This window comes from Siphateles boraxobius, unplaced genomic scaffold (genome assembly GCF_051911475.1).
Source record: "Siphateles boraxobius isolate OS27281-9 unplaced genomic scaffold, OSU_SipBor_1 26, whole genome shotgun sequence".
Lineage (NCBI taxonomy): Eukaryota > Metazoa > Chordata > Actinopteri > Cypriniformes > Leuciscidae > Siphateles > Siphateles boraxobius.
In genome coordinates this window covers 2,335,859-2,355,201 of record NW_027508876.1, presented here as the reverse complement: position 1 = coordinate 2,355,201, position 19,343 = coordinate 2,335,859, and the positions used below count along the sequence as shown (strand labels likewise).

Sequence of the window (19,343 nt, the reverse complement as noted above, 5' to 3'; positions counted from 1 at the left end):
ACATAATAAACTACTTGCACCTCAGAGCATGCAGGCGAAAAGCAATGACAAACGCTACTGTGTTGTCTTGCATTTGGAGGCGGATGCCTGATGTTTGTGAATGCAATCTTGTGTGATTGTTCTGAGAGCAAAATCATTCCAAATCATTTTGATGGCAGACTTTGGCTCAAACATTTCAGAATGAATAAAACAACATTTGAGATGGTGTGCAATTAGAATTTGGTCTACTGATTAGTCCCGTTATCCAATCACATGATCTTCGGACAAAGTCATGCATATATAGAACTTTATTCGGTAAATGTGTTTCTATCATAGTTTATGCACGTCTTCTTATCGGATAAAAAAATGTCTGCCTCAATTCAGTGCATACTTTGTTTATGTGAAATTTTAAATGTTTATGCACATCTTGCCATTCCATTTAGAGTTTGTAAGTGATATGTGGATGGATAAATAGCTAATGTAGTATCTAATTGTTGTTCCACAATATTTGAGTATTAACATTACATTAGATTTTTTTTCTGGTGCTGAAAGTCTGCCTTTAAAAAAAACAAAAAACACTCACATGTCTTCCACGGTGATGTCTTTGAGGATCTGGCAGTAGTCGACATTCCATACGGCCTGATCATCCCACACCTTTGACGCCAACAGGATGGCACCCAAAACGATCCTCTTCCAGTTAGCAGGACAGATATCAATCTCTGCATATGTTAATAATCTCTCCAGATAAACCTGAGAAAAAAAAGAGAGAGAAAGTGCTTCATTAAGTTTATTCCAGAGACATTATCATAATTAAGTTTAACATAAATGAGAATTGAATAATGGGCATTAATTCAAAGTAACACAGCTTGGCAATTAAGTCGGCAGTAAAGAAACCAATGTTTGTTTTTAGATTCTGGTGTCTGACCGTTGCGTTTCTGTTTTTGGACCAAGGTTATTACAGCGTCACTACAAATATGCGATTATTGCAAGACTGAAAGTCTGACAGCAAGGGTCAGGGGGGCACGTATGTCGAAAGACAAACAAACACGAATGCTCAGCCAACCAACACAAACACCCAATGCCTCACTGGTAACAAGCCAAATACCATTCAGTTATACTATGACCCTAACATGTACCATGTAAATATAATCAGAATCAGAAACAACTTTATTGCCAAGTAGTGTTGTGCATATACAAGGAATTTGCTTTGGTAATAAGGTGTTACCGAGGCTGCTATAATCAGCGCCAACTTGGCTAATGATTTTGAAGAACTTCAGTTATGTCTCAGGCCCCATCATTGCACAGAGACAGCATTCAGAATTAAAAATCACTTGCCTCTAGCATATGACTAAAGGCTGATTTATACTTCTGCGTCGGACCTACGCCGGAGCCTCTATGCTATACACTACGCGTTGGTTTTCATTTATACTTCTGCGTCGTTGTCCGCATTGACGCGCAATTACACATGCAGAGGGAACATGTGAAACCCGAGGGAGAGGTTCTTGCAGACCAATCACAGCGCTTGCGTCCGCGTAGCAGTGACGCGTTGTTACATTTTTGGAGAGGTGCACGTCAGGGTATGCCGAAGGGTACGCGCGCTACGCACAGCCTACGGCGTAGCTACGGCTTAAGTTCGACACAGAAGTATAAATTGGGCTTAAGGCTGCATTTCACTCTTAGTTCTAGATTTTAGTTTTGCTTTTGACACTATATAACATGGCCCTATCTTACATAGATTAGAAAACTACACTAGTAATCAAGGACAGGCATTAAGTTGGTTAAGACCCTCCTTACCTGACCATTACCAATTTGTGTGTTTACTTCTAATTCTGACACTGGCAAACCATGGAGTGCCACAAGGATCTGTGTCAGGCCCCCTGCTGTTTTAATTATACATGCTGCCCCTCTGAAATATTATTAAGAAATACGGGTTCTCTTACGAGAGTATCTCTCGTACTGCGTAATATCTTACGCTATGGGGAAAACCTCTTTTCCACGAGATACTGAAGCCAAAAATTATCCTTTAATTTTGATTAATGTAAAACGCTGTGCGGCAGCGTGCAGACATAGGCAAGACGGCTCGCGCGCCTATTGGCTGCCCTGCGGCAACAGCAGCAAGCCTATCGAGAGAGGCCCTGCGTGACGTGACATCCAATGGGGGTGCTTCGCGCCCATTTCGTCGCGTCCCGCCAGAATAGGCGTGGCCTTGGCCTATAAATACGCTCGACAGGCTGATACAAACTGATTTTCAACTCTTCAGCGAAGCACTACTGCATCGCTGGATCCGGAGTGAGAAGCCGCGCCGTCTGATTGTAAGCCTTCTGCGGGACGAGCCTTCGAGCCTGAAGTCGCTGGCCTTCACCTCGCCGCCTTCACCTCGCCGCCTTCAGCCGCCGTACCTGCTACGCTTTCCGGCGTTCATATCCTTTTCACTGCTGAGTGTGTGTTCGCCGCTGCGACTCACACTCTATCTCTGTTTTGTATCTCTTCTAAAAGAGCAAGCGTCTTTTTGAAGACGCTTCATTCCTGTGGAACTATTGCCATGGGCGACTCTGAGGACTTGCCTGGCATTTTCTCTCCGAGTCTGCACTCCCGCCCGCTGTAGTGCCGCGCCGCAAAGCGCCGTATTCAGCGGGTCCTCGAGCCTTCTCCAGCCCGTGAAAGCTCGCCGGTTCGCCCGCCAGCTTCACCAGCTTCAATCGAGTCGCTCACTGACGGACAACGGCCGCAGCGCGCCGCCGCGCGCCGCCGCTTCCGCCATTAGTGACGACAAGATAGCTGCATCGGTAGAGGAGGCCAGCTATTGCCATGGTGAGTGAGACTCCCGCCCGCTGTAGTGCCGCGCCGCAAAGCGCCGTACTCAGCGGGTCCCCGATCCTTCTCCAGCCGTGAAAGCTCGCCGGTTCGCCCGCCAGCTTCACCAGCTTCAATCGAGTCGCTCACTGACGGACAACGGCCGCCGCGCGCCGCCGCTTCCGCCATTAATGACGACGAGATAGCTGCATCTGTAGAGGAGGCCAGCTGCTATATCCCCGCGTCGGACAGTGAGGATTGGGCGAGCTCTGTGGATCTCCCCCTTCTGCCCGCGAGTCGTCAGGGAAACGGGCCAGCATTAAACCGCGGCTAGCTTTCTTTACGTTATAAGAAAGCTACCCCGCCCCCCGTGGGCATGCGTCATCGGCGAAATGAGGATAGAGTGTATTTTTAGTCCCGCCGAGGCCGGACCAATCTCCATTTCTCAAACATTTCTCAGTTCCTCTTAGTTTGAGCGGCTGAAAATGTCAATATTGCAGCAATGAGCCTGTTGTATAACACGCACGCATGCAAACAAACGCCAACACACACAAAACTGTGATGACGCTCTATTATGTGCTCGAGCTATTTTAAGCTTTTGTCGTTTCCCCCTGTGGTTCAGTGGCGAAACCTACAGCCATCGCACGGGAGACCCGTGTTCGATCCCAGCCCTTGCAGCAGATAAAATTTAGTCTCGCCGCGGCCAGACTTGCACTGATACTTTTCGCTCGTTCAGTTCCAAGAAAATGTGACTGTTCCAGTGTATTTTGCAGTAAACAAGCCGGTACCATGGCCCGCTTGCCTGCACACAAATGCTGTTTCCACGGCGACCCAGAAAAATCATATAAGCAATGTATTGTCTGGTATTCCGGCCACAGCCGATGGTGTTTTGAGGGTAATAAAAATGCCCACAGCCCAGTGTTCATTTCTACACACAAACACAGCCCGCCACAGTGCAGGGCTCGCACATATGAAATCGACTCATGTCAATTGTGCATTAAATGTAGTGAATGTGCCCACAACCCAGTGCCCACAAACACTACACACTGCATGTGCCACGTTTTCTGTAAAACGAAACCAACACACATACAGTCAGCTAAGACCCACGGTGTTTAAGTCTCGCCGCGGCCAGACTCCACCGAAACCTCTCGCTCGTTCAGTTCCAAACAATGTGACTGTTCCAGTGTATTTCGCAGTAAACAAGCCGGTACCACAGCCCGCTTGCCTGCACATTAACGCCATTTTTACGGCGACCCAGATAAATCCAATAAAGAGTGTATTTTCTGGTGTCCCGGCCATAGCCGATGGTGTTATGAGTGTTGTAAGAATGCCCACGTCACAGTGCCCATTCCCACACACAGACACAGCCCGCCACAGTTCAGGGCTAGCACAAATAAAATCGACTCATGTCGATTGTGCAAACGTAGTGAATGTGCCCACGACACAGTGCCCACAAACACTACACAGTGCGTGTCCCACGGTCTCTGTAAAAACGAAACCAACACATATTCAGTCAGCGCAAGCCGACGGTGTTTTCAGTGCAGTAAATGTGCCTGCTGTCCCGCGCCCACATTCACTCACAGACACGCTGTACCCTACGGGGTTTGTCCCGCTCGTTCTCTCTCCACAATTTGTCATAGAGAAAGCGAGTGCGAACAGGCTGCCCGCCGTGATCGGCGCGCCCCCCCGCCTCGCGCACTTTAAACACAGTGTTCATGTCTCAGCACACCGAAGCTCTGCATCCGCCGCTGTGCCGCGCCCAGAGCCCGGATATCATTCTGCCTCTAGCTATCCACGCGAATGCATGGGCAATGCTTCCCGGGGTATCAGAATGGGTGTTGAACACTATAAAGAGAGGCTATTCGCTACAGTTCGCTCGACGTCCCCGCCGTTGCACGGCGCGTGTCGAAACCACGGTGGACAATGAAGTATCTCATCTACTTCGAACCGAAATAGCGAAACTACTGAGCAAAGGGGCCATAGAACCTTTATCTCAGGCTCAGAGCGAAGGGGGTGTATACAGCAGATATTTTCTGGTACCGAAAAAAGACGGGGGTCTCAGACCCATTCTAGATCTGCGACAATTGAACAAAGCGCTTCTGAAACGCAAGTTCAAAATGCTGACAACCAGCAAAATCCTCGCACACGTGCGCCAGGGAGACTGGTTCATGTCAATAGATCTGAAAGACGCCTATTTCCAAATACAGATTGCGTCACGTCACAGGCGATTCTTGAGATTCGCCTTCGAGGGCCAGGCATATCAATACACAGTCCTACCGTTCGGCCTGTCTCCAGCACCCCGTATATTCACGAAGTGCATGGACGCGGCTCTCGCACCCCTGAGACTTCAGGGCATGCGAATTTTGAACTGCTTGGACGACTGGTTGATTCTAGCTCGATCACGATCAGAGCTCATAGAACACAAGACCGCATTACTCGAGCATCTCGAGAATTTGGGTCTCACAGTCAATTGGGTGAAGAGTTCGCTGTCTCCCAGCCAGAAAATCTCCTTTCTGGGAACAGTGATGGACTCGCTGTCTATGACAGCACGTCTGTCGCCGGAGCGAGGACTGAACATTCAGCGCGCCGTGAAATCCTTCCGCCGCGGCTCTATAGTCCAGCTCAAATGGTTTCAGAAAATGCTGGGCCTCATGGCCTCAGCATCTTCAGTACTTCAGCTGGGGCTGCTTCGCATGCGCCCACTGCAGTTATGGCTGAAAGCACGAGTTCCGCCCGGGGGTTGGGCCGCTGGTCTGTTTCGCCTCAGGGTCGACAGGAAATGCGTCTCGGCTCTGAAACCTTGAAAAAAGCCGACTGGTACCAGTCAGGCGTGAGTCTGGGGACTCCCTCGAGTGTTATGGTGGTGTCCACGGACGCCTCCACCTCGGGGTGGGGAGCGCTGCTCGAGGGCAGACCGTTCTTTGGCCAGTGGTCAGAACGGGAGAAGCTCCTACACATAAACTGTCTAGAAATGCTGGCAGTAGACAACGCGCTAAGGCGTTTTTGTCCCCAGATAAAAGGCCGCCACGTCTTACTCCGGTCGGACAATATGTCAGTGGTGGCGTACATAAATCACCAGGGCGGCGTCAGGTCCCGAAGACTTTACAGGCTGACGAAACGCTTCCCTGGGCTGGGCTCAGCACAACCTGCTTTCACTGAAAGCAGCGCATGTGCCTGGTCACCTGAATCTGGGACCAGACAGACTGTCCAGAAACAATGTCCCAGCAGGGGAATGGTCGCTGCACCCGCAGACGATCCAACTGCTGTGGGAGACATTCGGCAGAGCGCAGGTGGACCTGTTCGCGTCCCAGGAAAACGCTCACTGTCCGAACTTTTTCTCCAAGAGCAGGGACGCGCTGGCCCACGTATGGCCCCGACGCCCCCTCTATGCTTTTTCCCCCGTCTCGCTCCTGCCTCAAGTGCTGGAACGAATCAGGGAAAATGGATGCCCAGTGCTGCTCGTGGCTCCGCTATGGACGAACCAAACCTGGTTCCCAGTCCTGATGCAGCTGGCCAGCACTGCCCCGTGGCCGATACCGGTGAGGAGAGACCTCCTCTCTCAGGCAAAGGGCTCGATTTGGCATCCTCACCCGGAGTTATGGTCCCTACATGTGTGGGCCATCAACGGGTACCCGCTAACCTCCCGGAGGGAGTGTTAAACACGATCACGCAGGCTAGGGCCCCGTCTACTAGACGGCTCTACTCCTTGAAATGGTCAGTGTTCTCTACCTGGTGTCAAGCTCAGGGCTTTTCACCCGTAGACTGCGGGGTTACGGAAGTGCTCTCCTTCCTTCAGGAGCTGCTGGATAAGGGTAGAACCCCGTCCACGCTCAAAGTATACGTGGCGGCCATAGCGGCGTTTGCAAAACCGACGTCTGGCCAGTCACTGGGGAAGAACGACCTCGTCGTGCGATTCCTCAGGGGAGCTCGGAGGCTGAATCCTTCCAGACCTCCCTCAGTCCCTATGTGGGACCTTTCTACGGTTCTGGAAGCCCTGAAAGGTGCCCCATTCGAGCCAATCCATTTGTCAGACATGAAGCACCTGTCTTTCAAAACGGTATTTCTTGTGGCTCTTGCTTCAATGAAGCGCGTGGGGGACTTGCAAGCACTTTCAGTAAGCGCGTCCTGTATTGAGTTTGGGCCTAATGACTCAAAAGTCATACTCAAACCAAGGCACGGGTACGTGCCAAAATCCCTCAACACACCGTTCAGGGCCCAGGTTATTTCCCTGTGCGCCCTCCCGGTGAACAATGAGGAAGCGGATGCTAATCTCCTTTGCCCCGTCAGGCCGCTGAGGGCTTATGTGTCCCGCTCGTCTGTCTTCAGGCAGACCGAGCAGCTCTTTGTTTTGTTTGGCGGACGCTCCAAGGGACTGGCCGCATCAAAACAGAGCCTATCCAGATGGATAGTCGATGCCATAGCGCTGGCTTACACTTCTAAGGGCCTGCGTCCTTTGGGTGTCAGAGCGCACTCCACGAGAGGCGTGGCCTCTTCGTGGGCGTGGTCTAGTGGGATTTCCTTGCATGATATCTGTATGGTGGCGGGCTGGGCCTCGCCGTCTACATTTATAAGGTTCTATAACCTAGAAGTTCCCGCCTTACAGGCCAAGCTGCTGTCGGTCTAGAATTCAGTACTATCTGTCCCGCTGCGCCGGCGCAGAATGCTGAGTTTTGATTGAGTATTGCTCACTGATCGATGGAACAGCTCCATGGGTGTTGAATAGCCCGTATTTTTGCCCAGTTCAGGCTGAACGCGTTCACCCTGTCTGCGGGATATACTGTTGACATAACTAGCTCCTATGGGATGCTATTTCGTGGGGAATGATGCTGGTAGCCTCTCTTCTCCGACTCTCTGTGAGTCTACGGTGATTATGCACTATATGAGCCCCGGGCTACTGCCCTTGGGACTTTGGTGTCGGATCCCAGTACGCACGGCGTCTTACATTGTGTTCCCCATAGCGTAAGATATTACGCAGTACGAGAGATACTCTCGTAAGAGAACGTACTCGGTTACTAACGTAACCTCGGTTCTCTCTAGAGAGGGAACGAGTACTGCGTATCTTGCCGTGCATACAACAGCGCTGGTTCGCTTCGGCGTTGAAAACCAGTTTGTATCAGCCTGTCGAGCGTATTTATAGGCCAAGGCCACGCCTATTCTGGCGGGACGCAACGAAATGGGCGCGAAGCACCCCCATTGGATGTCACGTCACGCAGGGCCTCTCTCGATAGGCTTGCTGCTGTTGCCGCAGGGCAGCCAATAGGCGCGCGAGCCGTCTTGCCTATGTCTGCACGCTGCCGCACAGCGTTTTACATTAATCAAAATTAAAGGATAATTTTTGGCTTCAATATCTCGTGGAAAAGAGGTTTTCCCCATAGCGTAAGATATTACGCAGTACTCGTTCCCTCTCTAGAGAGAACCGAGGTTACGTTAGTAACCGAGTACGTTTTCTCCACCACCAAAGCTGTGAATGCTCACTGGGACTCAAAGAGATGGTTGCTTTTAAATAAGGCCAAATTAAACTGTATCATTAAAACATGTATTTATTTGAAAATATGTATTGTGAACAGAACTAGACAAGTGGATTATACCGAGCCCTGATTACTATTTTTAAGGCTATTGAAAGCAACTAGCCTTTATGAAAATATTACAGATAAACAAAGCATAAAATAAGTGTTTTTTTTTGTAAATAAAAATGAGTGTAGCAGTCACAGACACAATGCTAGAGTATTTGGGTGATTTCCCAGGTGCTGCCATGTTGTTACAAACGTATTTGGGGTCATTTTTAACATGTAGCTAAGCTAAAAGGTCGGACTACTTTAAAAAAGAACAGCGATTCTTTACATGTCACATGCTTCGAGGTATTTGTTCATGTCTGTAGGATGTTACAAGTCAAAGTCTACTGTTATGTTTAGGGGCCACGTATGAGCACTAGCAATAGTGATGGTTGCCTTATAAACACCAATATTTTTTCCCTGTGTACTTCTAAAAGAAAGTTATAAACATTGCTTATTGAGTGGGTGAATTGTAAGTCTGTGTTCTGTTGACCTAGCATATGACAGTATGCTGTAGCCATGGACGTCTTTAGCATTCAGAAACACTGCTGACCGATGTAGGCGAACAAAGACGTCCTTATAAAATGAAAAGTGCATGATGTATGCAATTAGAAAAAAGACCTAGAAGCAACTCACATACACTCTCAATGGGGGACAGAAATGTCAAATAATATTAGTTTGCCCACAGTGGGAAAGAAATCTAATAAGAGGCCAATTTTGTTTCTAGAAAGTGTCAGACAGAAATCACACGTTTAATTGGTTCCACTGCATTGCAGGGCTCCAGCTCACCCGTGGGCAACTGTGTGCAAAATATGTACTTATGAAAACATGTCTTTGTGTATAGCTAGCCTCCTGTACGCACCTCAAGATGAACTTAGCAAAGTAGTGCCAGCAAACTACACACCTACTACCGATCACAAATCAACAACTTAATTCATAATCCACTCATTCATAATCATCAGCAACAGTCAGACTCAGCACCTTCAAAAAAAAACACTAACCTGGGTAGAGCTTTTAAAACATAATTGAGTTTTTATTCAGTTGAGTCATAAACATAAGAGTCAAACAGTTGAGTCATAAACATTAAATTAATTAACATTAATTACCATAAATCTGATCTGGCAGGGTTTTTTGCAAGCATTATTTATATCATTATAGTGTCTTTTAAAATTTTAAATTAGCTTCAATTTTAATTCAAGTTTTAGCCATTTGTTTTGTGTGTTTTTCTTTTTTTTTATTAATTTCGATTCAGCTGTAGTTTATTTTTATTTCAGTTTTAGTAATTTTAATACTTTAACTTTGTCCATTTATCCAAAAAATATTTTACTTTATTTTGTTGCCACGGTTGACAATTCTAATTTTCATTCAAGTTTCTCATCAAAATAATTTTTGTAAATTTATTTCAGCCAAATTTCTTTAATTGGATCGTGTATAGTGGCATACAGCCTGCCATGAAGATCACTGTATGCAGTGACTCAAAGTTTCCTTTCAACAACTGAAGGAGCAGCAACAGCCAATCAGATTCCACCAGCATCTCTGCACCTATTGGCCGCTACAGGTCAAGGAACAGGCTCAGTCTGTCTCAATCTACATTTAGCAACAAAGTCACAAAGAATCTGTTTATCTGAGAAGTCTATCAATTCACAGATACCGAGTCTAACTCAGACGGAAATCTCAATCTCACACATAATAGCTACACTGAAGCTACACTCAGCACTTTACTAAATACTTTTAATACTAAAAGTATTAAGTCTGGCCAGTTTTTTTCCCTCCCTGGCCAAGAACAATCTAGGAAGAAAATATCTAACTGATACAGAAAGTGATTAACCCCAGTTAGCTTTTAATGAGATGTTTAGGGGCGAGCACGTCTGAAATAATTGGTACATACAATAATAATGACAATAGTCTAAAAAAAAGGTTATACCGATAATACTGAAATAAGCACAGGGACATGTTTTATTTATTTTTTCCAGCCATCTAGAAGTAACAAACTGATTAAATTGCATCAAGCTAGCAAATCAGATTGCAGCTTACAAGTTTAAGAACACGCCTGCCATTTTTGTATATAGCATATACACAACAGATGGTCTATGAACAGTCGATGGGAACCATCTGAGCCATAGCATAGATAATAACCCTAGTAAACACACTACAGCCTCTATACTTCCCCTTAAGCCCATCTCAACCATTCACAGCCTCTTCTATGGCCCCGTCCACACTACTGCGTTTTCGTTTAAAAACGGAGAATTAAAACGAAAACGATCTCCGTCCACACCAGCGTTTTAGCTGCGTATTAGAATTGATCTCCGTCCACATTAAAACGACTGAAAACTCGGATCACGTGACCATTCTCCAACACTGTGCATGCGCGTGCCGGTGTAAACAGGAAACGGATGGACTATTCCTCAGATTTGATGAGGAAGCAAGTAACGTTAGCTACCTCTGCAAAGATTAGAAAATGTCGAAGACCAGAGATTTCTTTTCATGGACCGCCGCTGCACACGGGAATTGTCATAGATCGCTCGAATAATAGTTTGCCTCCGGCGCATGTAGGCAGTTATAGCATTGTAAAATGCAGAATTTGCTTGCACAACAGCTGCTAACAAAGACATCAAAGTCAGTAACGCTTGTAATTCGTTATCCATGTTGCACTCACTAACATCAGCTACGTAGTCCAGGATGTTTTTGTTTGTTTTCTTCCGGTGACGGGACATGTGATGGGTGGCTGACGAATCAGGGAAGGATACGTCATGGGTCATGACACCCAATCATAGAGCCGAGCGTGACCTTCTACGTCATCGTTTCTAAACTCCTCCGTTTTGTCCCGTCTACACTAAAACGCCCTCCGGAGATTCAAAACGGAAAACGGAGCTGCAGCGTTTCTAAACTTCTCCGTTTTGGGTCTTCGTTTTTCCCGTTTTAGTGTGGACGGGAGGTGCAAACGTAGCAAAAGGTCTCCGTTTTTAAACGAAAACGCAGTAGAGTGGACGGGGCCTATGTCTAGAACTGCTTTAATGACACCTCATAAAAGTATCTGGTTGGGAAAGTGAGAAGGGATGAGCCTTCAAAAGAAGGATTTCATCCTAGAGGAGGAACAGTCACATACAGACAGCTGCTGGGCTTAGCACCAGCTAATAAAGCAGTAAATATGACAATCATTTTCACCTGAGTGATGGTAAATCCACTTCACTTATGGTAAACCCTATTTTAACTTGTAATACCAGCCAATCCAAAAACGACAAAGGGGTACTTTCATCTGGCCAGTATTAAGATACATGACCTCTATCACTCACCAGAGTAACAACGGCACACTCAGCTGTGAGCTGGGCGGCACTGAAGAGCGTACGGACGAATCGGTAGATCTGTTTCTGTTCCGGGTCGTGCTTCTCGTAGTCTGAAGGCACCTCCAATTTCTGTGGGCAGAGGACGGTTTAGGAAATTCTGTGCAGGATGTAATTAAACAGCTTATAAATGAGTGCAGGAATGAAACGCTTACTGTAAGTGGATGAAGTTTTTCATCAAAAATGTCTAACAGCATTCGCCCGTCCACATTTCTGTAAGGAGAAGAGTTAATGAAGGAAGAATTGTCCTTATTGTCAAAGATTTATTCATATAATGCATTAAAGAACTAGAAAGGAAAGTCAGTCATGATCAATTTTCAATGTTTCAAAAACCATTTCAAACCATGTCTAAGTTACATTTCAAAAGCTATGTAGCCTTAAAGTCGGAAGGTTATAAAGCATTAAGGGTTTATATGGTATTAAGGATTTGAGAGAAAGATAGGCACAAAGTCAGAGTAACAGATAAAGAAACAGAACAGAAAAGACATAGATATAAAGTACAGGTCCTTCTCAAAAAATTTGCATATTGTGATAAAGTTCATCATTTTCCATAATGTAATGATAAAAATTAAACTTTCATATATTTTAGATTCATTGCACACCAACTGAAATATTTCAGGTCTTTTATTGTTTTAATACGGATGATTTTGGCATTAGCTCATGAAAACCCAAAATTCCTGTCACAAAAAATTAGCATATTTCATCCAACCAATAAAAGAAGTGTTTTTAATACAAAAAAAAAAGTCAACCTTCAAATAATTATGTTCAGTTATGCACTCAATAGTCAATACTTGGTCGGGAATCCTTTTTCAGAAATGACTGCTTCAATGCGGCGTGGCATGGAGGCAATCAGCCTGTGGCACTGCTGAGGTGTTATGGAGGCCCAGGATGCTTCGATAGCGGCCTTAAGCTCATCCAGAGTGTTGGGTCTTGCGTCTCTCAACTTTCTCTTCACAATATCCCACAGATTCTCTATGGGGTTCAGGTCAGGAGAGTTGGCAGGCCAATTGAGCACAGTAATACCATGGTCAGTAAACCATTTACCAGTGGTTTTGGCACTGTGAGCAGGTGCCAGGTCGTGCTGAAAAATGAAATCTTCATCTCCATAAAGCTTTTCAGCAGATGGAAGCATGAAGTGCTCCAAAATCTCCTGATAGCTAGCTGCATTGACCCTGCCCTTGATAAAACACAGTGGACCAACACCAGCAGCTGACATGGCACCCCAGACCATCACTGACTGTGGGTACTCGACACTGGACTTCAGGCATTTTGGCATTTCCTTCTCCCCAGTCTTCCTCCAGACTCTGGCACCTTGATTTCCGAATGACATGCAAAATTTGCTTTCATCCGAAAAAAGTACTTTGGACCACTGAGCAACAGTCCAGTGCTGCTTCTCTGTAGCCCAGGTCAGGCGCTACTGCCGCTGTTTCTGGTTCAAAAGTGGCTTGACCTGGGGAATGCGGCACCTGTAGCCCATTTCCTGCACACGCCTGTGCACGGTGGCTCTGGATGTTTCTACTCCAGACTCAGTCCACTGCTTCCGCAGGTCCCCCAAGGTCTGAAATCGGTCCTTCTCCACAATCTTCCTCAGGGTCCGGTCACCTCTTCTCGTTGGGCAGCGTTTTTTTGCCACACTTTTTACTTCCCACAGACTTCCCACTGAGGTGCCTTGATACAGCACTCTGGGAACAGCCTATTTGTTCAGAATATTCTTTCTGTCTTATCCTCTTGCTTGAGGGTGTCAATGATGGCCTTCTGGACAGCAGTCAGGTCGGCAGTCTTACCCATGATTGCGGTTTTGAGTAATGAAACAGGCTGGGAGTTTTTAAAAGCCTCAGGATTCTTTTGCAGGTGTTTATAATTAATTAGTTGATTCAGATGATTAGGTTAATAGCTTGTTTAGAGACCCTTTTCATGATATGCTAATTTTTTGAGACAGGAATTTTGGGTTTTCATGACCTGTATGCCAAAATCATCAGTATTAAAACAATAAAAGACCTGAAATATTTCAGTTGGTGTGCAATGAATCTAAAATATATGAAAGTTTAATTTTTATCATTACATTATGGAAAATAATGAACTATCACAATATGCTAATTTTTTGAGAAGGACCTGTATATTGTCAGGTATAGATAGACGGACGGACAGATAGATAGACAAAACTATTAAATGATAGATAGTTGGATACTTTTGTTTAATTCAGCTAACTTAAAAAAAAAAAACTTCCAGTCTTTTATATTATAAAACTGGAGTTAGGCAACATAAAGACTGGTTTTAATCACAATGTAAGACAAACAGCCTGAACCTCGCTGATGTGAGCCCCACACACACACACACACACACACACACACACACACACACACACACACACACACACACACACACACACACACACACACACACACACACACACACACACGCACGCACGCACGCACGCACGCACGCACACAGGCACACACACAGAAGGGAGTGTAATCAATCTTGCCTTCACCCACAGTGCATTGCAACACATGTGGTTGAGAGTATTTGGATCCCTGAGTCCAAACCCATTTAAAAACACCAGCCTGTCTTTGTGAAGCACGGCACACACTGCTGGACTTCACCACACCACACAAAAGCACAGTTTTCCTGCAGTGCCATTCATACTGTCGTGTGTAGTCACTCAAACACACACACACCTTTCCCCTTTTAAAAGCTCTCATTGTAACAGCACCTGATCTGATGAGAGGAATGAAAATCATACCTGTTCTTTATATGGTAGTATATTGCGAGGGAGACACTGCAAACAGAAGAAACAAAAGAGAGAAGTTGATATAATATAGTAATCAACAACATGATGCAACATTAAATTCAACCTAAATGGGCCCTGCAGCATTTCTGTGAAGCTGTATAGTGTTATAATAATAATAAGTCCTTGCTAACTGCACAATGTGCACATAAAAGAATATGCTTTTCTTTTAATGAATCGGTAGAACTGACTAGCGGATTAGTACAATCAGAAAACACTACAGTATGCATGATGTATGAAGTACATAAAGCTACTCTTGAATTTAATGCCACAAGAGGCCTCGTATACGAAAAACTAATTTCTTAGTAAATGCATATATCATCCCATATAAATAATCACAATATGTTTGGGTTAATTTTGTATATACATTGTCCGAAATTTGATATGTAACTGTGCACGTTCATTTGCGCTTTTTTTAACATTTAAATTAACTTTGCTGTCACCCATCGATCAATTAGTTATGTTTAAGAATTTAAAAACAATCATTTAATAACACTGTTAAATGTAATATTTAGCAAATGTTTGATAGTATACATTATAATATATCATTGATTTTACATTTTTGTTTTATTACTTTTTTAATTCAGTCAGTATAGAATTTGTAGCAGCCATTTATAGGTTATTAGCCATACAATGAAATCAATTATATGCTTTATTATTGATCAGAACTTTAATGGTGCATAGCTAAACCTATTAAATCCATAAATTAACATTGAATGTGATCAGACAGGCAAATTCTATGGAATCAAAAAGAGTTACCACTGGTTTGAGTCAGACAACTCACTTCCTTATTGAATCAGCTCAGATGTCAAACTCACTCATACCAATGGTTATTATTTAACAACAATACAACCCAAGGAGTTGTTATGCCCGATTTTCAAAGGTTTTTCTTTCAAAATTCTCTTTTCACATCCTCTAAGGAACTTTTTTAAACCGTTTCAGCTCATTTAGACCCTGTTTACACTGATTTTCACTATTGTTGTCGCATGTTTTCTCAACGAGCTCCCCCTACACTCAAAAAAAAAAAAAATGAACGAGGAAGGTTGTGCACTTTACATAATATATTTATATTTTGTTTACTTATAATAATTGTGTTTTTTTACTTGAAATCTCCATCTATTAAGGTCCACATAATTATTTCTCAACTTCACAGTACAAAATCATAACGCGTTGTCTAAATACAAACCATTTATGTTAAGTAAAAAATTCTTACATCCAGAGGGTGGCAGTATAGTGTGACGCCATCTGCCATTTTGCCCTAACTTAATTTGATAGTGTTCAATCTGCTTAAATATATGTAAACTTTAAGTTTACTTAATCCGTTTGTGTTGGATTACATGAATGATTTGTGTTGCATTAACTGAAACTGGGAGGTGCTTGTTAGTTCCCAGCATGCTTTGCATATGGTTGAATGAAGAGAGAATAAATGTTAAAATGAAGTGTTATTTTATGTTTTTTTGAGAAAATGAGAAAAGGGGAAGACTTGATAGTGTGTAATTGTGTTTAAAATCTTCAGTTACATTGGAATTATTAGAACCATTTAAATTACAGTGGGTCACCATTGTGGAGAAGAGTGGAGCATTTTGTTTGTCTGTGGACTGATTTAATTATTTGTACTGCTTTGGTTGAAAAAGCATGTAAATCTTGACATTTAAGATGCTAATATGTGCTACTGCTAACCAATAGCAAGCTATAGTTTATCAATTTAATTATGTGTCACTAAAATAAATGAAATATTAATGGATGAAATAATTTAAAAAATACTTGAATCATGTCAGGAAGCCTTTAAAAATTCATTTTGAGACTACTTTAATTGGGTCGCTTAAAAAGACTTAATTCCATGATGTTGAAGTTACATGAACTAATTATGTTTGTTTAATGTAACCCAGTTATGTGGAAACTGTTGACATAAAAAAGTTAATTAAAGCCAACATATCATTTTTTTTGAGTGTACAGCTGTGGGGCGTATATTTCACAACACTGTCGTAAAAAAAAAAAAAAAAAAAAAAAAAAAAAAATCACTTGCGGCCCCTCGTCCCCCTTTCTACCGCTGCTCATGTGCATTTGTTATTATCTGAGGCGGCCAACTTTATCGTGTGGAGTGTGTCTACCGAGGTGGGTAATACCATAGACATCATATAGAGACTAGATGCCCCATTGGCCGCTGTGGCACAAGAAATGCGGCCGCCATCTTAAACCGGTCATACTCCTATTTGCGTTGCATAGCAGCAGTAGATGCCAGAGCACTGTGCAGCATATTCCTGCTCCAATCGGCGGACCATCACTCTGGGATTACTTTTCACCAGTAAGATTTAACATTTAACATTACCGTACTATTGCTTGTATTTTGTGAGTAAAATATTCAATGTGTCCTGTATCGTAGCTACGTGTAAGACCTTTGCAGCAAAAGTACCCGCGTGAAAATCAGTTCGGTATTCAGTGAGATATGATTAATTAAATGCGCTGGCAGCTCATTGCACCTGCCAAACAGATTACACTGAGCGGAGCGGATGACCGGTTTAAGATGGCGGCCCCACGGCTCGTCCGCGCCAATAGGCAGTAGCGGTCGATAGGGCGTCTATCTATATGATGTCTATGGGTAATACATCACACACATTGAGGGCGGCGTGTGTGTTTATGTCGAATTGCCGTAAAGCAGTTTATGTTTCTCGCTCGTTCTCGCTTCTAACGAGACTATCTACAACTTACCAGGACGTTAGTACCTATGTTGCAAGGTTGGTTTTCCGCCTGGGAACGCTGGGGGGAGCGGGGAAAGTCACCATTCTCACCAGAACAGGTTATTAAACCATCCAAATGATTTCTAAACGTTTTTTTATCAAGTTGAAATAGTAGCCAAGTTCCCCTTTAAGATGTGTTTTTGTCGATCAAATCACAAGTGGACGACGCTAAATACAGGAGTAAACGAGCTCTAAAACGCTTTGAGCCTTTCCACTTTCGACCACTTCCAGAGGTACTGGAAAACATATTCGACCGGATCGCTTTCGTAGTGTAAACGCTCATGTGTTCGAATGCGTTCGAACCGCCACAAAAGACAATCAACTCTCCGCCTAGAGTTCTAATGCGTAAACATTATCGGAAGCGCGCTAGCCAGACGGAATTTAAACTTTGAAGACCCAAGTTTGGTTTGAAGATGAAAAACGTACCAAGCACAATGTTCTCTCACCGTTCGTCATTTCTAACACGCATTCACAGCGTTCGCTGTGGTCAGAGCAGAATCAAAAGCTGCTGCTCTCCGCATGTTTTTCCGTCGTCTCCAGGCGCGTTCATATGAAAATATCGCGAGCTTGTCCATTAGATCGAAATATCCGAAAAAGCCCATAGATTTACCCTGCCATAGACCCTCCCCTTGAAGAAATCAGGACAGAAGTGGTTGAAAGTGGACAAAAGACACGGATTAAAACACCAGGTGTAAACGGGTATGTGTCTCCCTCATCTCCTTGTGATCCGATCGACCAAAACAGAAGTAAACAGGGCGTAAGATATACCAATCATTCACAGCTCAATAACTGTTACACGGAGGATTCGAGTACCATTTGATGGTGTATTTGAGGTTGGGTTGGCTGACGGTGCTGTCATCCAGGAAGATCGTCGAACAGGAGCTGTACTTGCGTCTCATTGGACCAGACGGATGTTGCTGAAAGTCAAGGACACATAGTGGAAATTAAAACATCAGTTATTCTCAAACGCACACACATTTCAGCAAACAGGCTGCAAAATAGGCCACCTGCAGCCCCAAAGAAGCCATTATCATCTCATTTATACCTGAGTGATTCTCACTTAATGTGTGCATTAGCGTGGGTAAGAATCACAATCCAGTACAACACAAACATAGTATTGTATTATGCAACTTACTAGAAAATGTTTAGGAAGATATCAAACTGATAAGCAACATTAATAATGCAAATAAATCATTAAAATGTCAAAACAGATACATTGTCACAGGAAAATAAATAGAGCAATGAGCAAATATTTACCTTTGACTCCGCAATGTGTGTTAACTTGCAAAGCAAGTAAAAGACATTAAAATAGGAACAAAGCATAAGCTAGTCATAACAAATTTAGTATGAAGAGGATGCGGTAATGAAATGAATATAATCAAGCCATGCATATTAAATCATGTATATAGAATTAAAGCATTGAACAGCAAAGAAATGCAGTTACTAATGCAACACAAGCCCATAGACTCATGCAATATTGGTTTGTGCATTCTCATGTGGTGGTTGACTGTTGGATTCGATTAGTTATGAGATTGTTGTGACACTTGGGGAAATATCTTCATTGCAGACACAAGCATTATGAGAATCGCACTATCAGAAGACACATAACCACTGATGTCATCGCAGCTGCTGCTACTTACATGGTTGACGTACAGGCTTTTCCGTTTTTCCCGAACTGTAAAGAGAAACGAATAATTACCAACACTAACACAACAGTCAATACAGTTAATTAGAGTACGAAAAAGAGACAAGGGCCACAATTACTGTGATGTCAGTAACATTAAGAGGGAAGTATCTAACAATCTGAGGTATTGGTCTGCATTTCAGTATCAACAGTTCAGGGGGCAGAGAAATGAAAAAGAAAATGAAATGTGTTGTAATTCAGCTTCTCAAAAAAAAAAAAAAAAGCTGGTTGGCTTTGCAAATACTTATTTGAGTATCAGCATGAAGTCTGGTCCACTTTGGAGCTTACTCTAGCCAAGAACTGCCAAATTAAGCCCCAAGTAGACTTTTGTAGTCGAGTTTTTTACCCGGATGATCTACTTCTTCCGGCGAGATTCTAAAGTGTGCATACGATGGATACTTTACTATCCCATGAGGCCACGGGACAGGATTTGCGAATGAAGGTGAAGCACCACAACTGACGCTGGAA

General features: G+C 43.9%; 1 protein-coding gene across 3 annotated transcripts in view; it reads right to left on the bottom strand.

Annotated features, from left to right (window-relative positions):
- The window catches only part of ccny (cyclin Y), an 80,857-nt gene that overhangs the window by 6,176 nt on the left and 55,338 nt on the right, over positions 1 to 19,343 (bottom strand). For 2 of the 3 annotated variants that reach the window (XM_077244150.1, XM_077244151.1), the window contains 6 exons: positions 18,832 to 18,866; positions 18,005 to 18,108; positions 14,409 to 14,444; positions 11,821 to 11,878; positions 11,618 to 11,737; positions 563 to 729 (listed from right to left, as the gene is read on the bottom strand). In XM_077244150.1, the coding sequence (XP_077100265.1) occupies positions 563 to 729; positions 11,618 to 11,737; positions 11,821 to 11,878; positions 14,409 to 14,444; positions 18,005 to 18,108; positions 18,832 to 18,866 (520 nt within the window). Of the gene's footprint in view, positions 1 to 562; positions 730 to 11,617; positions 11,738 to 11,820; positions 11,879 to 14,408; positions 14,445 to 18,004; positions 18,109 to 18,448; positions 18,467 to 18,831; positions 18,867 to 19,343 lie in introns of those variants that run through there. The other variant, XM_077244152.1, reaches the window with a different exon arrangement.